Source organism: Balaenoptera borealis (genome assembly GCF_965194805.1).
Source record: "Balaenoptera borealis genome assembly, chromosome: 11".
In the NCBI taxonomy this organism is placed as follows: Eukaryota; Metazoa; Chordata; class Mammalia; order Artiodactyla; family Balaenopteridae; genus Balaenoptera; species Balaenoptera borealis.
Genome location: NC_138868.1, coordinates 104,081,002 through 104,106,572, shown reverse-complemented (window position 1 = coordinate 104,106,572; position 25,571 = coordinate 104,081,002). Strand labels below are relative to the sequence as shown.

Here is a 25,571-nt window from a genome sequence, read left to right as displayed (position 1 = left end):
TTCATTTTCAAAATAGAATTTATTTCTGTAATAAAGAATTAAAATATAGCTGTGAAAGTAGAAAATAATATAGAAAAATATTTAAAATGTGCAACAGTAATTTTGAGTAAAGGTAGTTAAGCACTAGAGGTTATGCTCAACTTCTACTTGAAAGACCAATCATATATATTATTACCTACACCAGAAAAAACATACCTACTTGCAGTTTTAATTAATAATTATAATTCAAAAACAGGTTTATACACCTGGTCAGGCTTTAAAATATAAGTACAAATCTTGGGGATATATTTTTTGAAGCTGGCTTCACTTCACAGACTGATAAATCTACTGTCCCAAAATCACAAGGTTGTTTTTACTAATTTATCCATGTAATTAAGTCAAAGTGGAGGAAATATGTACTTTTTGGATGAAACCTAATGTTTTGGTAAAAATGGGACAAGAGTATCATTTTTCATTATGTTGGTATAAAAGCTGGTAAGCTCACGTATCCCCAGAGCTTGGTTTCCACCAGGTGGGTCTCAAATTCAGACACTAAATGCAGATGAAGAAATATCTAGTGAATTCTATCTATCCCTTCCCCAAAGTTTTACTTACAATTAAGATATAGGTATTATTTGTATGAAGAACATACAAAAAGAATTGGAAATTGTTTGGCTAGAGGGAAGACAACTCTTCAGGGGCTACTGTTTGCAGAACATGATAATCTTCTCTAGGAAGAATAATGTCCACATAGCAGCACTATATTCACCAGGAATCCCAGAGCCAGTGGATCTATCATGTAGCAGGAAGCCAAACCTTCTGGCTGCTCACAACATCACTCAGCTTCCCTTTAATCTTCAGGAAGTGTCTCTTGAATTCCAATCCATCACCCTATATTAGGAATAATATCCAAAACTAATGTCAAAAAAACAAGAAAAAGAGACTATGCCATAAAATCAAACTTTCTTTAGGGGTAAGTAGAGACAAACATCCATGGATATGTCCAGCTACAGTTATCTTCCGGTCCTCTTATGAATACAAAATATCTTGGTAGAAGAAATGACTACATAAATAATTCTGACTTGACTTTGGGCCCATCACTGCTCCCACCACCCTGGGCCCAGAGAGCAGAAACAATGGCATCCTGTCCATTTCAAGGGTTGGTATCTCTGGACCTATGTCATTGTTTTTCATAGGCACTAGGCGTTTATAAACTAAAAATAAGCTACACAACTACGCTTTAAGTCTTGCCACAACAGAGCCAGTGATTCAGTTATGAGAAGGGTTTCTCTACACTAGGATCTTAATTTAATTCCATACCAAGCATCTGGACAATAGCACTGCAGCAAATCTCCAACATAAAGAATGTGACCAACTCCTCCAACCTCATTTAGAGCCACACACAATCTTTCGGTAAACAGAGAAAATGCTATTTTGGTCTTATATGTCAAAGGCTTTAAAACTGTAACCTCAGAACCAATAATTTCTAAAGAAAGAATCAGAAATGTGAACAAAACTCCATGTATATGAGTATTAATCATAGAGTAGCTTGTAACAAACAGATAAAGTTTCATTAATTATAATGTGCAAACATTTGGACAAATCGTAATTATTATGAAAAAATATTAAATACAAATTCAATAAGAAAAAGCTTAGAATGCTACAAAATATTAAGGGTAATTATTTTAAGGACGAAAATAATTTAGGACTATTTTAATTTTTTTATTTGTTATTTATTTACCCATTCTACACAAAACAAAAACTTTTATAATAAGGAAAATGTCACTTGAAAAAACTGTTTTAGAATAGCTAATGACAAGAACAAATGTTCATAATATTAAATTTAAAAAACCAGTTACCATATGTTTATAAATATAATGCCATTTAAAAAAAATCTACACATAAGAGTAATTCCATAGAGCATATATTATAAGTAATAGTAAGGTTATTGTAATACAATATCAAAAATAAATCTGTGTTCTCTTTGGATGATAAAATTAAAGTTGATTCTTATCTTCTTTATACTTTTTTGTGTTTCTAAAATTTCCAAAATGAACATGTAATACTTCTTTAAAAATAGCAAAACAAAGTTTTTTCTTTTAAAAAGTGTTCTATTCTACATACCTTAGAAAGCCGGAAGTCGACCAAGATCTTCTCATCCATTTCTACCAAATTCACTTTGAAAATGAGTTTATTGTTTCTTCTATCAGTTGTTGATACAGTGACCTAAGACAATAAAAATAAGGTCAAACCAGATGTGTGGGCAGAAAATACTCTAAATAAAAACTATAATCTTAGTTCAGTGATAGTACTGGGATAAAAATTTGAGAGGCGCTTCTATAACAGGAACTATGCCAGCTGAAAATCCCACTCCTTCTAGGACTCTCCTCTCCCAATGGGTATGTGTGTGTCCAACCAGACCAACCTGTAAACAGGATGCAGCCCTGTTATCGGGGATTGAGTCTATGTGAACTCTTAGCAACAAAATAAATTTAGTTATTTTACCAAGATACAACTGAAAGAAGAAACAATTGAAGAGAATAAAAATGAGGGACTTCCCTGGTGGTCCAGCGGTTAAAACTCCACGCTTCCAATGCAGGGGGTGTGGGTTTGTTCCCTGGTTGGGGAACTAAGATCCCACATGCCATGCAGCATGGCCAAAAAATGAAAAAAAAAAAAGAGAGAGAGAGAATAAAAATGGACTGAGAGGAAAAACAAGATTATTAAAACATAAGAAAGAAAAAGAGAGGCCAGATTTGTGGGTAAAAAGCTACAGCGGCAATCAGAAGACGGTGAAGGTCTTGAGAGGCCTTTCAACTTCCACTTTCAGTGTTTTAGAAGCTCAGGCTAGAAGAGTGACATGGAAAGAAAGGCGTAGCCAACAGCCAGCAACAAGACCCCAAACGTAGATGAGGCTGTCCTGGACCACAGAAAAGCCATCACCTCCAGCTGGATGAATGAGCCCAAGCAAGATCAGCAGATTTGCCTAGCTGAGCCCAGTCCAAATTACAAAAACATTTTTAATAATTCTCGCTTCAAGAAATGACTATTAAAGAAACACCACAACAGTGCAACACTGGAACAACATTATGTTCTGGGAAAACACAAGACACTCAGCACATCTTAAGTAGGTTATTAAACTTCAAAGACAAAGAAAATTCTCTAAAGATTCAGGCAGAAAGAATTAATTGAGGAGTAATGTCGGTAAAAATGGCAGATTAGGAAATCTCAAAAGCCCATTAACTCTACAAAAGCAATGAAAAATCTGGCAAAAACTGTCAGAATCAACTTTTTCAGAACACTGAAAACTAACGAAAAGCTTGCAGCAACACAGGGGCACTCATACAAAACAGATGAGCTTTCTCACATTGTAACTACCTTATTCCCAACTCCCACTCCTTAGCTCAGTAGTAGGCTTGAAAATAACCATCCACATTCCAGGTCCAGGTACAAATGCAAGAATAAACGTCATTCATAAACTGTCTTAAGCTGTTCTACCTTCCTGGAAGACCTGCTCAACACACTTGTCTTTATTTTGCCTGCCTAACTACACAGGACTTGTGTTAAAGTTGCCACCTGGGGAGCATCTGTCAAAAGTACCTACAGGCAAACGCTTTAACCCTTGCTTACTGGGGTAATGCAGAACAGTTGGGACAAACAGATTACCTAAAAAAGCTGGAAGGAAAGGTTTAGGAGTGAGACGTTTTTGAGGGATAAGAGTTCTGAAAATCTCTCACATATTCCTGGGACTGTAAAGGCTATACTTATGCCCAGGGCACTGTACATGCTCAAGAAATGTCTGAGAAGTCTCTAAGCTCTACCTCTGGCTGACCATGAGGCACCACACAAGCAGGAAGTGAAGGCTAACGCAGAGCTGTAAACTGCCTGGCTGGGTATCGACGGTATGCCCCAATACGCACACAGAACCCATCTGCAAAAACTAGCTTTTGGTTCCAGGAATTTAATGTTTAATCATTAGCTGACCATTGAGCTAACAGAACAAAGATTTCAGAGACCACACACAACAAAGAAGACAGACACTACAATATTTGATCAGAAACGTCACTAAACAATCAAAAACTACATCAATTGTCAATGATAACAAACCCTGGGAAGAGGGGAAAATCTACTTCCAGGGTTGTCACATTATAATATTCAAAATGTCCAGTTTTCAATAAAAAAGGATAAAGCATACAGAAAAATGAGAAAATATGGCCCCCACACAGGAAAAAAGAAGTCAGTAGAGACTGTTCCTAAAGAACAGAAAGAAGAATGAAGAAAAATGAACAGAGTCTAAGAGACCCGTGGGACATCATCAAGTGTATCAGAATATGCACAATGTGAGTCCCAGAGAGAGAGGAGAGAATGGGGCAGAATGAACATTTGAAAAAATAATGGCCAAAAACTTCCCAAATTTGATGAAAAACAATCCTATCCAGGAAGCTGAATGAACTTCAACTAGGATAAAATGAAAGAGATCCACACCAAGATACATCATACTCAAACTGTTGAAAGACAGTGACAACAAGAGAATCTTGAAAGCAGCAAGAGAAAGTGACACATCATGTACAAGAGATCCTCAATAATATTAACAGCTGATTTCTCATTAGAAACCACGGAAGCCAGAAGGCAGTGGAATGACACAAAGAGCTAAAAGGAAAAAACTGTCAAGAAGTCCATATCTGGCAAAACTATCCATCATAAATGAAGAAATTAAGACATTCATAATTAAAATTTGATAGAGTTTGAAACGACCAGACCTGCCCAAAAAAGAAATAGTAGGGCTTCCCTGGTGGCGCAGTGGTTGAGAATCTGCCTGCCAATGCAGGGGACACGGGTTCAAGCCCTGGTCTGGGAGGATCCCACATGCCGCGGAGCAACTAAGCCCGTGAGCCACAACTACTGAGCCTGCGCGTCTGGAGCCTGTGCTCCGCAACGGGAGAGGCCACAACAGTGAGAGGGTCGTGCACCACGATGAAGAGTGGCCCCCGCTTGCTGCAACTGGAGAAAGCCCTCGCACAGAAACGAAGACCCAACACAGCCAAAAATAAATAAATAAATAAATTTATTAAAAAAAAAAAAAAAGAAATAGTAAAGGAAGTCCTTCAGGCTGAAATGAAAGAACACTAGATAGCAACTCAAATCCACATGGAGAAATAAAAAATATTGGTAAAGGTAATTTACATAGGTAAATACAAATGACAATAATAATCAATTTTGTTGTTTGTAACATCTATTTTTTCCCTACCTGATTTAAAAAGACAGCCACATAAAGTAATAATTATAAATCCATGTTGTTGGGTATACAATGCAAACTATAATCAAAACAGAACTAAAGTGGCTATACTAATATCAAACAAAAGACTGTAACAAAAATTTTTGCAAGAGACAAATAAGGACATTATATAATGTTAAGATGATCAAGAAGATATAGCAATTATAATCATATATTTATCTAGAATCCAAACTCCAAAATTTATGAGGCAAAAACTAACAGGGTTAAAGTAAGAAATAGAATTCAGCAATAACAGCTGGAGAGTACAACATTCCACTCTCAATAATGGATATAAAAATTAGACAAAGATAAACAAAGAAATAGGGTTTTCCTGGTGGTGCAGTGGTTAAGAATCTGCCTGCCAAGGCAGGGGACATGGGTTCAAGCCCTGGTCTGGGAAGATCCCACATGCCGCGGAACAACTAAGCCCATGCGCCACAACTCCTAAGCCTGCGCTCTAGAGCCTGCGAGCCACAACTACTGAACCTGCATGCCACAACTACTGAAGCCCACGTGCCTAGAGCCCGTGCTCCACAAAAGAGAAGCCACCACAACGAGAATCCTGCACACCTCAACAAAGAGTAGCCCCCACTCACCACAGCTGGGGAAAGCCTGCACGCAGCAACAAAGATCCAACACAGCCAAAAATAAATAAATTTTAAAAATAAATTAGAAAAAAGAAAAACAAAGAAATAAAAGACATGAACAACACTATAATGCAACTAGACCTAACAAATATGCCCAGAACACCTCACCCAGCAACAACAGAATCTACATTCTTCTCAATCACACCTGGAACATTCTCCAGTATAGACCATATGTTAGGCAACAAAACAAGTCTCAATAAATTTTAGATAATTAAAATAATACTAAATATCTTCTCTGACCACAATGGAATGCAATTAGAAACCAACAACAGAAAGGATTTTGAAAAATTCACAAATATGTGGAAATGAAACAGCATACCTAAATAACCAAAAAGGAAATCACAAGGGAAATTAGAAAATACTTTGATATGAAAAAAACTGAAAACTCAAAATATCAAAACTTATGGGAAGCAGCAAAAGCAGTGCCCAGACATACATTTATACCTATAAGCACTTACACTAAAAAAGAATGATATCCAATCAACAACTTAGCCTTCCACCTTAAAAAACTAGGAAAAAAAAGAGCAAGGTAAATCCAAAAGGAAATGATAAACATAGTAAGGAGAAGAGATAATTGGCAAACCTTTAGCAGACTGACCAAAAAAAAAAAGAAAAAAAAGATTCCAATTACTAAAATCAGGAATAAAAGTAGGATGTTACTACCAACTTTACAGAATCTAAAAGGACTATAATACTACAAAAAAATGGTATGCCAACAAATTGGATAACCAAGATGAAATGGACAAACTCCTAGAAACACAAACTCCCACAAATGACTCAATAGGAAATAGATCTGTAACAAGTGAAGACATTGAGTCAGCAATCAAAAAATTTCCAACAAAGGAAAGCCCAGGACCAGATAGCTTCACTGGGAATTCTACCAAACCTTTGAAGAATTAATATCAATCCTTCTTAAACTCTTCAAAAAATAGAAGAGAAGGGAATACTTCCTAACTTGTGCTACGAGGTCAGTATTACCCTGATACCAAAGCCAGACATCACAAGAAAACTACAGATCAAATCCCTTATGAACACAAAAAAATTTTCAACAAATACTAGTAAACTGAATCTATCGAACACACTACAAGAATTATGCACCATGATCAAGTGGGATTTATCCCAGGAATGCAAGATGGTTCAAAATACAAAAATCAATTAATGTAATATACCTTATTAACAAAGGAGAAAAGTTTAGCCAAAAAGTAGATACATCCCAGATGTCCATCAATGGATAAATGGATAAACAAAATGTAGTCTATCCACACGATGGACTATCATTCACCCATTGAAAGGAATAAAGTATTAATAAATTCTACAACATGAATTAACCTTGAAAATATTATGTTAAGTAAAAGAAGACAAACGCAAAGGGTCACATACTATACAATTCCATTTATATGAAATGTCCAGAATAGGTAGTTCACAGAAAGTATATTAGTGGTTGCCAGGGAGGAAAGTATGAGGAATGACTGCCAATTGGTATGGAGTTTATTTGGGGGGCAGTGGAAGGTTCTAGATTTAAATGGTGATAGTTGCATAATCTTGTGAATATACTTAAAACTACTAAATTGTACACTTTAAAATGGTTAAAGTGATAATTTTTATAGCATATGAGTTTTATCTCAATAAATCTACCTAAAAAAAAAAAAGAGTGAATTATCTATACAAGTGAGAGGAAAATCAGGCTGGCCTCAGATTTCTGCACAATAATATTTTCCCCTAACTTTTAATATTGAAAGCTTACAAATCTACAGAAAAACTGGAAGAAATGTGCAATAAATAACCACAAACCCTTTATTGGTCTTATCAACCTAGATAGCTTGTTTACTTTTCTTTTTTTATGTGATTGTCTTTTTTTTTTTTTAGCTTTTAAACTAAGTTATCAACGGCACACACTTCACCATGTGCCTCCTGCAAAGACATTCTCCTACAAACCACAATATTATCATCACACCAAAAATCTGACACTGATTCAAAAACATTATCTCATATAAAACCCATATTCAAATTTCCCCAACTGTTCCAATAACATCCTTTATAGCTTTTTTTCTTTAAATCCACGATCTAGTGAAAGATCATGCATTGCATTATTTATCAGGCCTCTTTGGCCTCCTTTAATACAAAATATTCCTCTCTTTGATTTTCATGATATTAAGATTTGTGAAAAGTCTGAAGACAGATTAGAATGTCAATGTTATAAAAATGCTATAATAACATAAACAACAAAAATTGGTAGATGGGAGCAGGGAGATGGAGGAAATGTGGAATTGTTCATGGATCCATCTTTCATAGAAGGGAGTTGATTATTAACTGTCACAATTTAAGTATTGTACATAGTTTTAAAGAATGACTTGAGTCTCTTAGTGTCTTTAATAACCTTAGAGAAGTCTTTTAAGAAATATTATTTCTTATGATAAAGAACATTTTACTTACATTTCTTCAGTTTCAACTGTTTCTTTTTCAAATTAAACTAATTACTTTATATTTTTAAAATATACTGACAATGATAGTTTTTTATTCAAATATTTAAATTTTTCTTCAGGAAAAAAATATAACGAAAATCAATGAAACATACCTGATTCATACAACTTTTCTTCCACTGATAGCCCAATTTCTCACAAGTCTCTTTCAGGCATTGATAAGATTTGTCGGCATCCAATTTGGTAAAAAATCGTGTCATTCTTTTGACCAAGCGCTGCCAGGGGTTCTACATGTCAAATAGAGGAAAGCTGAATAAATCATCAGATTTATCACCAAAAGCAGTCATATCATAGCTATTTGGTCTGAAAATTTTTTTCTCTGACTTAAGATTCTTATACATCAGAGTCTCCCCTAGGAATTCCCTGTTGCTCCAGTGGTTAGGACCCTGCGCTTCCACTGCAGGGGGCATGGGTTCTATCCCTGGTCGGGGAATTAAGATCCCATGTGCCATGATGTGGTCAAAAAAACAAACAAAAAACAAAAAAAAATCTGTAGCAAGTTTTAATATTATATTTCTTAGATTTATATATTAAAAGAAAAAAAAAGACTTTAAGACAATAAAAAACAAAGGGCTGCCATTATTTATTTGAAAAACCTTACCTGTGAGGATCCCGGGGTGCCAAGCAACTGACTATTCAGAAGCATATGATCAGGACATGTGGGCTGGGAAAAACTGATCCCTTGTACCAGTTTATCAATGTATGAAGGGCTGGTGTCCCATAAGGAAAGACCTGTCCGTGGTTCTGGCTGAGAACTGGAGTACTTCACATTTTCTTCACTGCAGCATTAAGATATGGAGAAAAGTACATCTTTAAATAAAATCCATCAGGCCTTTCTTATATCACATTACCATTCTCACACTGAAAAACATTATATTCATCCTAAGAAAACAATATATACATGTATTATTTTTCATGGGGACTATTATATCCAACAACTACTTGATCTTTTATTAATCAGTCTTACCTAGAAGCACTGTTTACTGGAGAGAAGTCCAAATTCGATTGAATATGCTTAGAGAATCCGCCAGGAGACTCTGATACACCACCTGAAGTGACTCGGGGCCTCTTTGCCCCTAAAAAAGAAAACATAAATACAAACGCTTTCAAGTTTTCTATGCAGATATTTTTTAATTAACCCAGCTGACAACTTGAAGAAGTAAAACCATATCTAAATTCATTTATTTAACACAAAATACTTATACGACAAATAGTGGCTCTTCCTACATGATTTTATGAGAAACGTGGTCGTTAGGAACTTAGTAGGACTCACTTGCCAAATTGTACAAACTACACATTTCATAAATCCTGACCTGTAAGTATGTTCCAAGTGCAGGCCATAATTTTAATGGTACCATTTATAGTAACAGAACAATGTTCGATGAAGACTGAGAGACCCAGCTAAGGCATCAAAACTTTTTAAAATAAAAAATAATTTGTGATGATGACAATGAACATTATGAGTCTGCTCTACCCAATCTTCTTTGCTCCTCTAGAAAAGCTCTACCTAAAATAATCATTATATAGAATATGATGCTACTATAAATTCATGGCTACTACCCTCAGCTGGATCCTCAACCCGGACAGTTAGTCCTACGTTTCTCTAGTCAGTTTCCTCTCCCTTTCCACAATGATTCTTTCAAAACTTCTATACTCCTGTCAGATTAACCAAGACCACCCTCCAGGACCATACCATCTCCCATTTCACAAAGAAAATAAAGTCACTGGAAACTCCCTCAACTTGCCACTACCAAATCTGCTAACTTACTTGCATTCCTACCCTTCCTCTCCCCTTCCATCCTCCCATCAAATGTCCATCCCTCTACCTGTAGTTGAGCCCATACCCTCCTTTCTCCTCAGGGACCTTGATGCTCTTTTATTCCCTCTCTCTTAGACTTTGAGCCTCTTCCTCTCAACTGGATCTACCCCCAAACCATTTAAACATGCTTAAGTTTAACCAACCTTTTTATTTATTAATCCATTCATTCAAATATTTTATTAAGCCTACTACATTATCAGGCAGTAAGATGGGAGAAACGGCATGTTGTTATGCTGATAAGAAAGATCCAGTAAAGAGGAAAGAGTTAATAATGAAGCAGAAACAGAGAAGAATTGCTAGACTGAGTAAGCAAAAGAGAACTGCGTCTAGTGCACAAGAGAAAGGGCTGGTTTATATCTGGAGCAATTTACCCAGAGCAACGGGAGAAAGCAGAGTATATGAGCACAGAGGCAGTTAATCAGGTGGGTGGAGATGGTGGTAGGAGTTTGTGGAAATTCCTTTGTTATTGCTTCTATTTCCCAGTGAAATAGGAAGTATTGCCACCAACTGAGAGTGAGGATGGAGAAGGAGGTATTAGAAGTTGAAGAGAAAATGAAAGGTATAAAAATGTGATTTAGGAGAGTAGGTCTGTGAAAGAAGTGGGGAAATGCATTATGATTGCCTGGAAGGAGTAAGGGCCCACTTGAGATCAGTGATCTTGAATTTAAAGCAGACAGTGCTGCATATTTTTCTCCAGCTGCAATCAGCTGTGGAGGTATAAGTGTAGAGTGGGTACAAAACAGGATTAAACTTAGGTTACGTAGACTTGCTCAGTAAGTATGATGAAGAGAGAATGGGCAATGGACTTCCCTGGTGGCGCAGTGGTTAAGAATCGATCTGCCAATGCAGGGGACACGGGTTCAAGCCCTGGTCTGGGAAGATCCCACATGCCGCAAAGCAACTAAGCCCGTGTGCCACAACTACTGAGCCTGCACTCTAGAGCCCGCGAGCCACAACTGCTGAGCCCATGTGTCACAACTACTGAAGCCCACGTGCCTAGAGCCCATGCTCCGCAACAAGAGAAGCCACTGCAATGAGAAGTCCGCGCACCTCAACAGAGAGTAGCCTCCACTCGCTGCAACTAGAGAAAGCCTGTGTGCAGCAACAAAGACCCAACACAGCCAAAAATAAATCAATAAAATAAATAAATTTTTTTAAAAAAGAGAGAATTGGCAAGGAAGTTGAAGATAAATGTAAAGAAGTCATTACAGTGACTAACCTTGGGATTAAAATAGTGAGGATGGAACTCGGGACCGAGAAGGGGGCAGATAAAAGATAGTGAAAAGGTAGTAGAATTGATGGACTGCAAGTCCAGGTGCGGTCAAAGGGTTGCTGGAGTCAGGGTACTGGAGGGAGGAAACCAGAAAAAAATATACTGGTGGTCCAAGCAGGATGCTTGAAGACAAGATCGCTAGAGGAGAGAAAGTCAAGGAAATGTGAGGTGATGACAGTGGAAGGACCATCTAAATGAATATTTAAATTACCAAGAACCATGACAAAAATTACGTCAAGAGCTGTGTTGGAGAGAGTGACAATGTGGCAGGAATTTTAATTTGAGATTGAGAAGGTGATTATTACGAGGGAATAGTGGGTGGTAGAGTCTGATAATAGGATTCAAAATGAAGGGTGGAGGAATGTGAAGAAAGAACAAGGAGGATGCCTGCTCCACTCCCAGATCAAGGGTATGAGGGTGCAGGAAAGAAAACACCTACCACCTGAGAAGAAGCAATGTCCTGAGAAGAAGCAATGTCCTCAGGGGAGAGCTGGATTTCAATTAGAATAAGGTGAAAGGTGAAAGAAACATTCAGGGAAGAGTTAAAAATTCCTCATTCATCTCTAGCTATCGTTCTCTCTCAGCCGAACTTCTTTACTGAGCTGTCTACACTCTGCTTAACTCTCTTTTACACTAGAATCCCTAGACAATAGAGTTTATTCTTAACTCTCCACCAAAACTGTTCCTGCCAAGATCATGAATAACTGCCATATCGTGGAATCCACAGGACAAATTTACTCCACATTCTTCTGATGTCCCACCTCTCTGGCTACTTTTCTGTTTCTCTGGCCTCCGCCCATCACTTAAACACTGGCATTTTTAAGATTTCATATACTCAATTTAATCTACTACCACAGCTTAAATCACCATCTATTTACAGAAAACACCTAAATTGACATCTCCAGCTTAGCCCTGTTTCCTGAGTTACACACATGCATGCACACAAGCACACACACACACACACACACACACACTCTCCTATGAGACAGTTTTACTTAACTTCTCAAATTCAAATAAAATATCCAAAATCAAATAAAATTTCCCTGCAAATCTGTTTTTCCTTTTGAGTTACATCCAAGCAAATGGTTTCACCATTTACACAGTTGTTCAAACCAGAAAGGAGACATCCTTTGACTCCTCATTCTCCTTCATTTTCCACATATAAACAATCACCAGTATTATCAACTCTAGTTCTTAAATTTCTCTGGAATCAACTTCTTCTTTCCAATCCCGCTATCACTAACCTAGTCCAGCCTACCATCTTCTTATAACTAGGATCAAAAACAGTGAAAAAAAGTAGCTAGAAAGATCTTTCAAAACCAAACACATAAGCATGTCATTTCCTTGCTTAAAATCTCTCAAAAGGTTTTCCCAACAGCCTTCGGTTAAAGCCCAAGATCCTTAACGTGGCTTACAAGGTCTTCCACGGTTTGGTTGCTATCTACCTCTCCAACCTCATCTCAAACCTCTCTCCCTCTCTCCCTTCTCCATTCACTTACTTTCTCAGCAAACATTTACTGAATGCCTATGATGGACCACTATGCTAAGCACAGGTGATGCAATGATGAACAAGCCAGACATGGTCCATGCCATACTGGCCTTCCCTCCAGTTCCTCAAATGCACCACTTTCTAACCTCCAAGACATCCCAGATGCCGCTTCCATGTTCAGAATCTGCCACTCATCTTGCTACTACTCTTCTGGCTAGCTCCCCTTTAATCTTCAAATCTTAGATTTAATGTGATTTCCTCAGCAAGATAAGTGTTCTTTGTCACTTAAGACTTGGTCAAATTCTTAGCTGTAGTACCCTGACTTTCCACTTTATAATTATTAATGAGCTTAAAATTATTTTTTCTATTTCTGGTTTTTGTACTAGACATTATAATCTTCATGAGGACAGAGACCACAGCTCTTTTGTGTTGTTGACTTATACTGACTTTACAAGTACCTTTTTTTCACATAAAAAAAAAATATTTGTATTTTAAGGATATTACCTTTCTTGAGTGGTTTGTTGTACCATCTATCTTTTTTGATGTCTGGGATGGTAATCCTTACTGATGGATTCTCAACTAGGATTTTATGCAGCAGAGCTGAAAACAAAACATTAAGACAACATTTATAAAAGACTCAAGTAGATTAGAAAAGCCTACAGCTTGTGGTATAGAACACACATCCTCTATTGTTTTCCTTATGTCCAAATATTAATTCTGGGGAAGAGAAAGAATAAAGCTACTGAATTTTTGCTTTAATTTCATGCAGTCATTCTTTGCTACTGTCTATATCTTTGAATATTCTTCCCAGAGCTGACTCTCAGTTGTTTGCAAATAAATAGAACAAGAGCTAGGTGGAAATGTTTCTCTTCACTTGATATTTATACGAAGATACCAAAAAAACCCCCTCTTATCCATTGTCAATACCAAACTTCACCGTTCCAATATGTCATATTAAGTCTTCATTTTATAAGGGAAATTTACTTTCCAATAACTTTTTAAAAAAATATTTATTTATTTATTTATTTGGCTGCGCTGGGTCTTAGTTGCAGCACATGGGATCTTTGCTGCTGCACGCAGGATCTTCACTGCCGCATGCGGGATCTTTAGCTGTGGCATGTGAACTCTTAGTTGCAGCATGCATGTGGGATCTAGTTCCCTGACCAGGGATCGAACCCAGGCCCCCTGCATTGTGAGCACAGAGTCTTAGCCACTGGGCCACCAGGGAAGTCCCTCCAATAACTTTTTAAGAGACAGTAATAAAAGCAACCATCATCCTAAGGTACCTTAATTATACTGATAAAGAATTCATTCATCTCCCAACACCAAAATAATTTCCTAATGGACCGAAGATTTAAATGAAAAAAATAAAGTCTTAAAAACATAAATGAAAACATCGGTAATTTTTTTCTAATGCTGAGGGTAGGAAAGACCTTTCCAAACATGATGATATAGTCAGAAACCACAAAGGACACGTACTAGATTTAAATAAATAAAAATATAAAACTTCTGGGGACTTCCCTCGTGGTCCAGTGGGTAAGACTCCATGCTCCCCACGCAGGGAACCCAGGTTTGATCCCCGGTCAGGGAACGAGATCCCGCATGCATGCCACAACTAAGAGTTCACATGCCACAACTAAGAAGCCCGCATGCTGCAACTAAGACCCAGTGCAGCCTAAATAAGTAAGTAAATAAATAAATACTTAAAAAAAAAGTTAAGTTTAAAAAATATATATAAAACTTCTGCATGTCAAAATAGCATAAACAAAATAAAAATACGTGACAAATTGTCAAAAATATTTGTAATGAATGCAAAGATCTAATGACATTAATATGTTTTTCAAAAACCTCATATAAAGTAAAAAGAAAACTTCCTACCAAAAATGAGCAAAACAAACACGTTCACAAAAATAGACTAAAAGCTAGTAAATATACAATGAATATACAACTTCATTGGTACTAAATTTAAAATAAAAATAAAAAACATAATATATTTCTTATATGTAGGCCTATTAGATTAGTCAAAAAAAAAGTTTAAGGGACTTCCTTGGCGGTCCAGTGGTTAAGACTCCGCACTTCCACTGCAGGGGGCACGGGTTCCCTCCCTGGTCAGGGAACTAAGATCCTTCATCCCGCACAGCATGGCCAAAAAAAAAAGTTTAAATGTAAACTAATTAGACTGTGATGAAATGGTACAAACTTTCTGGAAAACAATTTGGCAAAGTAAACAATAATAATTAAAAACTGCATACATCTTTGACCCTGCAATTCCACTTCTGGGGTTTTACTTTAATTAAATAATTTAAAGGTATGTGCAAAGATTAAGTTATATGGATGATCATCATATCTCTTTCACAGCGGTGAAAAATTAGAAAAAATCCTGAATCTCTAAAAAGGTGAACTGGATAAGTATAGTAAGCCATGTCCATATAGCAGAATACCATCACAGTCTTTAAAAACAGTGATGTAGACCTACAATTAGTCATGAAAAAATGTTCACAAAGCATTAACACACAAAAAAAAACTGGTTACAAAATAACATGTATAGTGGGATGCCATTTTTTGTGAAAACACACATACTTATAAATAATATACATATATAACAAACACATAGTTTTTACTACAAAATATAGAAGCACATATCAAAACATTAAAAGAAGCTATTCCGTGGGAGGGAGGGAGATGCAAGAGGGAAGAGATATGGGAACATATGTATATGTATAACTGATTCACTTTGTTATAAAGCAGAAACTAACACACCATTTGTAAAGCAATTATACTCCAATAAAGATGTTAAAAAAAAAAAAAAAGAAGCTATTCCTGAGTGCTGGGATGATAAGGGTTGGATTTTACAATTTTTTAAGTTATTATTCTTCTACTTCATCTATAAAGATCATGGATTATTTACGTAATGATTTAAAAGTTAAAAAGAAAAAAAATGTAAGAAAAAAATTCAAACAGCACTAGGCTTCATTATCCAAGAAATCAGTACTTTACATCAAAATAACCCAGTTACCTAGAGGAGCAGAATCGATTTTTTTCCAAGGGTTGAGGTATGTTTTTTTTTCTTTCCAATCACAATATTCCTGACAACTATCACTAGGTTGGTCCCATGGCAATTCTGAAAAAGAAACAAGTCCCAGTTTTCTAAGTGTTCAAATCATTATACAATTTTAAGGGAAAATAATCAATGACACAAATCCAGTAAAAGTTTCCTCCAAATTAATTCAATATGGTTTCCAAACTAAGAATGCCAACTCTAAGAAATTTTAGAGGCACTTCTAAGGTAGATAGTCCACTTCCTGCCTTACTCTTTTCCAAAAGTATTCACATGAATTTTAAAAGAGGGTTACTGTGATATTTCATTTAATAGCTATACATACTTCATTTTTAAAAACGTTAGGGGGCTTCCCTGGTGGTGCAGTGGTTGAGAATCTGCCTGCCAATGCAGGGGACACGGGTTCGAGCACTGCTCTGGGAAGATCCCACATGCCGTGGAGCAACGGGTCCCGTGAGCCACAACTACTGAGCCTGCGCGTCTGGAGCCTGTGCTCCGCAACAAGAGAGGCCGCGATAGTGAGAGGCCCGCGCACCGCGATGAAGAGTGGCCCCTGCTTGCCGCAACTGGAGAAAGCCCTCGCACAGAAACGAAGACCCAACACAGCCAAAAATAAAATATATAAATAAATAAAAGATTAGTATTTAAAAAAAAAAAAAAAAACGTTAGGGATTAAAATTTCCAACTTAGTTATAAATAAGTTAATATTAAAATACTATCACATAAATATGGATCCCCTTGATTCATTTCATTTATTTTGGTATAAGAAACCTGGCTTTCCTAAGGACAGGAATTTTATCATGATTAAAAAACTCAAAGCTGCTGCATAGCACAGGGAGATCAGCTTTGTGACGACCTAGAGCGGTGGGATAGGGAGGGTGGGAGGAAGGCTCAAGAGGGAGTGGATATGGGGATATATGTATACATATAGCTGATTCACTTTGTTGTACAGCAGAAACATACACAACATTGTAAAGCAATTATAATGCTCCAATAAAGATGGAAAAAAAAAAACGCAGAAAAATAAATAAATAAATAAAAAGCTCTTACCTCCAGCCAACATTGCAGTAAGTACTATTCCACAGGACCAAACATCAACTGGTTCTGCATGAAATTCTTTTCTCTTTAGAAGTTCTGGAGCAACATACGGTAAAGTACCACACATCTTGTTCAATAAACGCTCACGATTATTATGCCGAAACACTGTTGCCAAGCCAAAGTCAGAGATTTTGAGGTTATCTAAACCAAAGGAAAAGAGGATGGCACTGGATAAAAATGTTTTGTAAATAGATATACTTAAAGGAGTTGAGTTGTATTGGAAAACCACTGGTGTTATGACCAAAAAGAAATTTTAAAAAAGAAGAAATAAAAGACATCATCATATGGTTAAAACTAGAAAAAGGCCTTATGGCTTCCATTAACTTAAGACAAATATTGTCAATACACAAACAGTATGGACCAGATTAAAGAAAGATCCTGGAGTCAAAGGGCCTTCTAGAAAAGAGCACTCCAGACTTGAACACTGAAAAGAGAGCCATACCCTCATCGGGTTGTGCAGAGGGCGGGAGGGAGACATCAATAACATACTAGGCACAACTTTTCCAGCAGCGGACAAACCCAGCTGGCTGGACCGAAACTAAAGACCCACAAACCACCAGAACTTCTTGTCAAGGTGGCTAAGTTTAGAAAAGGAGGATGAACTCTGTACAGAAAACAAACCAGAAGAGCAAATTTCCACTCTAACTTCCCATCTTCAGCACACACAAGCTATAGGTAGAACTTTCACCTTAACTACACTTAGTGAATATCTACCATAACTGAGTGACACTGTGCTAGCCATGTAGGTAGATAAATTACTGAAGACTAACAATAACAACTGCTGTTGAGGTTATGAAAATACAGAACATTACAAGATCTTACAGAAAGGGAATCTAACCTAGTCTTCAGAGATAGGGGAGACTCTCCTATTATCAGGTATCAACTGGTACAACCTTTTTAGAAAGCAATCTGGCAAAAGATGCCAAAATTTGAAATACTCATGCTCTTTGAACTAGGAATTCCCACTTCTAGGACCATACCCACAAAAATACTTCCACAAATCCACAAACATAAGGATATCCACACCATAACCATACTGTTTGTAAATAACCTAAATGTCCATCAATAAAGAAATGATTAAATCTTATAGTACACATATACAATGAGATTATGTAGGTAACAAAAAACAAACAAAAAAACACAAGGTATATCTATATGTACTGACATGGCATCAGGTATAAATGGAAAAAACGGCAAGTGCCATAACAAATATTCATTATAACACAACCTAAGTTTTATATTGGCCTGTGTTAATTTATAGAATAGTCATCACTGCCTTATATTTTTTTAAAGCTAGAAACAACTTAAATGTCCCAAAACAGGGGACTGATTCTTTAAAAATCAATTACATCCACCCAATATAATATGTAAGCCACTGATGTTTACTTCTATGACTTGGGAGGTAGCTACTGTAATTATCCTTTTAACAGCTATATATGACACAATCTTGACAAATCACTGAGATTAAGAGTTCCAAGTTACCTATAAGCAGTAATCACTGAAAATACTAATGGATGACCACAGTATTCCTTAGAGTCTGTTGTTTCACTATGTCTGTGATGTAATACTTAGAGAACTGTATATAATAAATTTTAAATTGAGGAGTGTGGTTACTTCTGAGAAAAAGAAAGGGGCACACATTTGGAAGGAATACAGAGGAGGACTTCAACTATATTGATAATGTTCTATTTCTTTTTTAAAAAATATTATTATTGAATAGAAACAAAAGATTATTTATATAATATGCAAGATATGAAAAATCATTATAATCAACATCCACTCACCTAACACCTAGTTTAAGTACACTCTATTTCCTTTGAAACCTCCTATAAATCCTTCCCTTTCCTAACCGCAATCCTTCCTTTCTAGAAGATTTTACGTAGCTTGAAACCTATATTTAATAAAAAAAAGGACTTAATTTGTATATGAGGAATGGGAAGAATTGATTATAATACCATCAAAGCTATTAGTATTCAAAAAGTAATGGACATAGAATGAAAAATAGAAGCAAAAGGAAGTCTCCCAGCTTGTGCTCTCGTTTCTTGGGATTCATCAACAGATCATTCTACAGTTCCTTTTCCCAATACACCAAATTTTTTGAATATCTAAAATTTTGCTACATACTTTATGGAACAACTTGCAGAAGGCTAAATAACCAAAGAAGGATCTTAAGTAGCTAGGTTAGTAGATGGGTTAATAAAAAGATACCTAAAAGATATTAACCAAAATATTAACACTGGTTATAACTGATTGGTGAATTTCTGGTGATTTTTTACTTCCTTTTTTATACTTTTGATCTTATTTCATGATTACTTTTATCTTTATAAAGAGAAAAAAAAACCAGTATTTTTAGTTTGGGAACAAAGTTTTCACATTTCAGATATTACATACTCACATCTCCATTATTTATATAAGCTGGCTTAATTTATCCCCTTGTATGAAGGTCAATTATAGAGTTCAGAAAGAGGTAGAAGAAGGCTGATAAGAACATACACTGGTACTTATGATGGGGCACGATAATGCCAGAAACACTAAACCTCAGGGTTGGACAAGATGTGAAAAGTACTTTGGTCCAACCAGCCAAGCAATGTTTAAATTCCCTTTACAATATTCCTGATAATTAATAATCCAGTGTTTGAATCTCCCGTTAAAAACCTACTACAGGGACTTCCCTGGTGGCGCAGTGATCAAGAATCCGCCTGCCAATGCAGGGGATGTGGGTTTGATCCCTGGTCCGGGAAGATCCCACATGCTGCAGAGCAACTAAGCCCGTGTGCCACAATTACTGAACCTGAGCTCTAGAGCCCATGAGCCACAACTGCTGAGCCCACGTGCCACAACTACTGAAGCCCTCGTGCCTAGAGCCCATGCTCCGCAACAAGAGAAGCCACCGCAATGAGAAGCCCGTGCACCACAACGAAGAGTAGCCCCCGCTCACCGCAACCAGAGAAAGCCCGTGCGCAGCAATGGAGACCCAACGCAGCCAAAAATAAATTAATTAAATTAAAAAAAAAAACCTACAACAAAGCAACCTATTAAGTTTTTGGGCAGATCCATTAATGAGGGTCATCCTTGTACTAATCCAAATTGCCTCCATATAGTTTTCACCCACATACTGTGAAGAACTGTATTTAACAATTAGCAAGTTTCCCTTGAGTTCCTCAATTATGCCTTATTTTACATAGTTTCTAGCCCTTTCATCATTCTGGTCACTCACCTATAAAAGTACTTCAGTAGTCTACATGCCTTTCACAGTACTGTCCCAAACACCTATTATTCCCGCCGTGGCCTTCCAGAGAAGTGATGGACTGCTGCCTTCCTCATTCTCACCTTATCACCTTAATTTTCCAATGATCAAATTACACGGGTGACTAATATGAAGTCTGCTGCCTAGTAAGTCTTTTTAAACCTTCTTTGCTGCCAAAGACATGCCATTAAACTGTACTTATTTCGTTAGTTTTTTCAATCTAAATACTGAATTGAGTAACAATTCAGTATGTGTTAAATCTGACCCGCCTCTCTGGTCTGCTAAATTCATTCATCTAATAAACATTTTTGAAAACCTACTATTTGCCAGGCACTATTCTAACACATTAAACAAAACAGACAAAAATCACTGCCTCATATGCAGTGGATATTTGTCACCTTTTTTGATCCTGATTCTATAAGCTAACACTAACACTATCCATCCCTCTCAGTTTTTATGACATCCATAAAATGTAAGTAAAAGCCCTGCATCTTTATCCAAGTCATAAATTAAAAAGAACAAATACGTCAAGGCTAAGGTCCAGGGTATTTCAATTTCATATTTTTTGCCCTGAAATTTCGGTAATGGAAGGCCTTGATCCTGCCTTTGTATGGCTGTACTAAAATGATTAGGTAGCAGCGACAAAATGCTAAACTTACCCCTTTCATCCAATAGGAGATTTTCTGGCTTAATATCCCTGTGAGTTATTCCAATACCATGCAGATAAACCTAAGAGAGAAGCAGAGGAAAGCATACCAGAATAGGGTAACTTACTTCACTAAGACTAATTTTAAGTAAAAGTTAGAGACAACTGTACCTACCACCCCTGCCATGAGTTGATGGAAGAACCTCTGAGCATCTTGTTCAGGCATGCCTATGTCTGGCTCTATAAGAATTAATTATGAAAGTTAGTTCACTAGGTAAATATAGTCAGTCATCGACCACACAGTCTCCTAATTCTAAAGTTAAACATTTGTGATCGTACTTTAGCAAAGAGAATCTAATGCTAACAATTAAAGATTCTGGAGTCCACTAGTACATATAGTACTTAATAACTCACATTTCCCCATGTGCTAAGTGGCAAAAATAAATTAACATCACAGGAAAAGTACAGAGAAATAACAAACTATCACCCAAATCAAGAATGCAAGCCATACCTTGAAAGCCCCTACTTATACTAACCATGATTTATTTGATATCTTTCAAATTCTCCCCTAATTTCTTCTAAATGCTATGCCAATATTTTTTCCACTCCTGAAATGTAATTGTCAAAGTGGAACCCTACACAAATCTAAGTTGATTTCACTAAATACTTAACAACAAATTTAAACTTCATATAATTTCTCGCACTACTACAAAACCATGAATTCCTGTGAAGTTCCTTCAGGAAATAGTTTTATTAAGAAAGGTTCTATTGTCAGTTATCTTTTTATATTTTTATCTCCCTCATTAACTTTTGATTTCTTTTATTCTCAACTCTTTTCTGAGATAGATATTGAAGATTCTAATAATCACTTTTTAACTGCTAATACAGTAGCTCTAAATAATAAATTTAGATCCACAGAATATATTTTATGTACTTCTTAGTGTTCTTTAATATCAAGACTTTGAATCTACACAGAACATTTAAGTAGCAAGCACAGAATTTACTTAATATATATAAACCAATCGTAGAAAATTCTCAATTTCACTTATGTAACAACTTGCTATTATTTTGGATCTGTAAATGTATGCAATGATTTCATGAGACTAGAATGTCTACAAAGAAAAAAAACTTTTTCTGCATATGCATACATCACACTTATGATACTTCACCATGAGACCACAGTTTATCATTCTTAAACTCTACAAAATAGCAATTCCAACTGAAATCACTTATACAACTTGGGAAAAAAGTTTCTTTGATGACTCTACATATGTATTCAGTGTTTACATAAGTTGCAAAAACAAGAAAATTTACTCCAATTTCACTATTGCATAAGCAAGTCTGAATGGACAATGAACAAGCAGCAGTCCCAAGATTAAAAAACAAATTTAAAAACTTATTTAGCATAAGAATTATCTTCAATCTTTTCCATACCTATTCTATCAAAAAGTTCTCCCCCACTACAGTACTCCAGAAATAGATACTGGATATTGCCTTCTCTCCTGTGACCATAGAATTTCACTACATTCTCATGATTTAACATTTTATTGATACAAATCTCTTTCTTAATATTTTCTGGACAGTCTATGGCACGCTTCATGTCCACAATCTTCACTGCAACTGCTTCTTCAGTTCTTCTATTCACAGCAAGTTGAACTCTAAAAAGAAAAAGGAAGAGTTATAATATTCCAGACATTTGAATTATATTTCTTTTAAAACTTCAAAAGGTTAAACATAACTCATCCAAAACTATTTTACCTTTATTAGTTTCTCCACCTGGGAGAAACCATGGGAATGGTTTCTGCCATGTTCTCAACAGTACTACTCCTTTCTGAAATGTGAAGTATGATAGCTCGTGTTCCAAAGAAGTCATTATGCTATACATCCAAGTCATTTAATACATTCTTAATGAACTAAAATGGGATAATAGCAATTCTAGGCCACATCACATATACACATGCTCTATTCATTTAATTTGTTTTTCTTCCACTTTTACTGAGCTATAGTTGACATAAAGCACTGAAACGATTATCACAAGTTTAGTGAACAACCATCATTTCATATAGATACAAAATTTTAAAAATCGAAAAGATACATATTTTCCCTTGTGATGAGAACTCAGTATTTACTCTTTTAACTTTCATATGTAACATACAGCAGTGATAATTATATTTATCATGTTGTACATTACATCCCTAGTACTTATTTATCTTATAACTGGAAGTTTGTACCTTTGGACCACCTTCATCCAACTTCCCCTCCCCCACACCCTGCTTCTGGTAACCACAAATCTGATCTCTTTTTTTATGAGTTTGTTTGTTTGTTTGTTTTTGAAGCATAATTGACCTACAACACTATGTTAGTTCCTGTTACAAAACAGTGACTCGATATTTCTATACATTTCAAAATGACCACGGTAAGTCTAGTTAGGATATGTTGCCTTACAAAGATATTACATAGTTCTTGACTATACTCCCCACACTGTACATTTCATACCGGAGACTCATTTATTTTGCAACTGGAAGTTTGTACCACAGGTATTTCTCTCCTCCCCAGCACCATCCTCCCCTCTGGCAACTACCTGTTTGTTCTCTGTATCTAACTCTGCTTCTCTTTGTTGTTTGTTCATTTGTTTAGTTTTTTAGATTCAGCCTATTAAGTGAAATCATACAGTGTTTGTCTTTCTCTGTCTGACTTATTTAAACTTAGCATAATACCCTCTAGGTCCATCCATGATGTCCCAAACGGCAAGATTTCATTCTTGCTCTATTCATTTAATTGTAATAACATTACCTAGCATTTATTAATCCGATACTATATGTGTCTACAGTAACTGTTCTAAGTACGTGTGGGATATGCCATTTTACAGAGGCACACAAGGACATTAAGAAGCCTGCCTAACAAGACGGGAATAAAGACACAGACCTACTAGAGAATGGACTTGAGTATATGGGGAGGGTGTGGGGTGAGATGTGACAGGGTAAGAGAGTGTCATGGACATATATACACTACCAAATGTAAAATAGATAGCTAGTGGGAAGCAGCCGCATAGCACAGGGAGATCAGCTCGGTGCTTTGTGACCACCTAGAGGGGTGGGATGGGGAGGGTGGGAGGGAGGGAGATGCAAGAGGGAAGAGAAATGGGAACATATTGTATATGTATAACTGATTCACTTTGTTATAAAGCAGAAGCTAACACACCATTGTAAGGCAATTATACTTCAATAAAGATGTTTAAAAAAAAAAAAAAAAGAAGCCTGCCTAAGAACACAGAACAATGACCGGTAACGTGACTCCACAGTCTGTTCATTTGCTCATTTAACCACTATGTTTGAACCCCAGGAAGGAGTATGTGGGAGGAGAAACTGACTTCAGAAGTCTCCTCTAGCTCTTTAGGAAGAGAATGTTTTTGTTTTGTTTTGTTTTGAAAGGGAAGAAAAAAAATTAACCCTTACAGAAGATTGTGTAGCTTCAGTTCCCCAAAGTTTTAGATTTCAAATGCAAAGATCTGTTCTCCAAAACAACCAACTTGTACTCAAAGGAGACAATAGACAGAAAACTAAAGCAAGCGTGAAGTCAGGGTAAAAGGACTCAAACTCACTCTCCATAGGCACCTTCTCCCAGGGTTTGCACCAAGTCCCAGTCTTCCACAAAGGGCACTGCCATGACTCCACTAAGTCCCGCGGCTGTAAAAGCAGGAACCCAGAAAAGACGGTGGATGAGGACACGCTTCAATCATCTGTAAAGCCGCTGAGCTCCGCCTCTTGCCGTGATTCTTCAAGGTGAATCACAGCTCCTGGTTTCCCCTTACACCTCATCCGTATTTTACCCAAGTCTTTAAAGCACAAGCAAGTATTCTAAACTCTGGCATTTCGTTGGTAACTCACAAGCCTCATTCCCACGCAAACGGCAGGCTGAAACCCCGCCTTCCAGGCGGCCGAGGAAACGTACCAGTGGCGCGGAGGAGTTGGGGGACCAGTGCTTTACGGTGGGGAACCGGGGAGGGTGGTGAGAGGTGAAGCGTCGGGCTAGAATAAGGGGATGCGGGCTAGTGGAGGAGGAAATAATCGCTACGAGGACCGCAGCCGCTCCTCCCGACCCGCTCACTCCCAGTTCCCACCCCCGCCCCGTCCCCAAGGCCAGGAGGAGCCCGGGGCGGAGCCAAACTGCCCCAAGAAGCGGAAGGAAGGGCTGGGTGACACGCGGACGGCTGGGGCCCAAATCTCGGGTGCTCTCGGCCAGCAAAGGAAGTCTTCTCTCCAGTCCCCGTACAACGGGGACCGCCTGGCACCCCACTCCTCCACCCTCCGAAACCGCCCCTCCGCAGGAGTCTCTCCGATCCTCTAGGCTCGGCGCTGAGAACTTTCTCTCACTGTGCCCCTCCTAAATCATATAGCCCCCGAACTCCGGCTCCAGGCGCTTTTCCCCCCTCTACCGGCCGCCCTTCCTCACCAGGCCGTCCTTTGCCCGCCACCACAGGAATCCAAATGTAGGGCTATTCCCGCCAAAACTCGCTGGCGTCACATTGTCGCAAACGCGCGCTCCCTTGCCGTAAAGCAA

At 37.2% G+C, this 25,571-nt stretch overlaps 1 protein-coding gene across 4 annotated transcripts; it reads right to left on the bottom strand.

The window, feature by feature from the left end:
* Positions 1 to 25,571, bottom strand: CHEK1 (checkpoint kinase 1). Of its 4 annotated transcripts, none has more exons than XM_082341034.1 (13): positions 25,464 to 25,571; positions 24,613 to 24,697; positions 22,446 to 22,669; positions 21,187 to 21,251; positions 21,025 to 21,094; positions 17,071 to 17,259; positions 15,979 to 16,083; positions 13,467 to 13,562; positions 9,349 to 9,457; positions 8,983 to 9,160; positions 8,477 to 8,608; positions 2,104 to 2,205; positions 1 to 870 (listed from the first exon to the last, which is right to left on the bottom strand). In XM_082341034.1, the coding sequence occupies exons 2-13, from the start codon at positions 24,675 to 24,677 to the stop codon at positions 775 to 777; spliced, it is 1,431 nt and encodes a 476-aa protein (XP_082197160.1). In that variant the 5' UTR covers positions 24,678 to 24,697; positions 25,464 to 25,571; the 3' UTR covers positions 1 to 774. The 4 variants fall into 4 exon arrangements, with proteins under 4 accessions (XP_082197160.1, XP_082197162.1, XP_082197161.1 ...); XM_082341036.1 differs by lacking the exon at positions 25,464 to 25,571 and adding an exon at positions 24,899 to 25,148; XM_082341035.1 differs by lacking the exon at positions 25,464 to 25,571 and adding an exon at positions 24,963 to 25,148.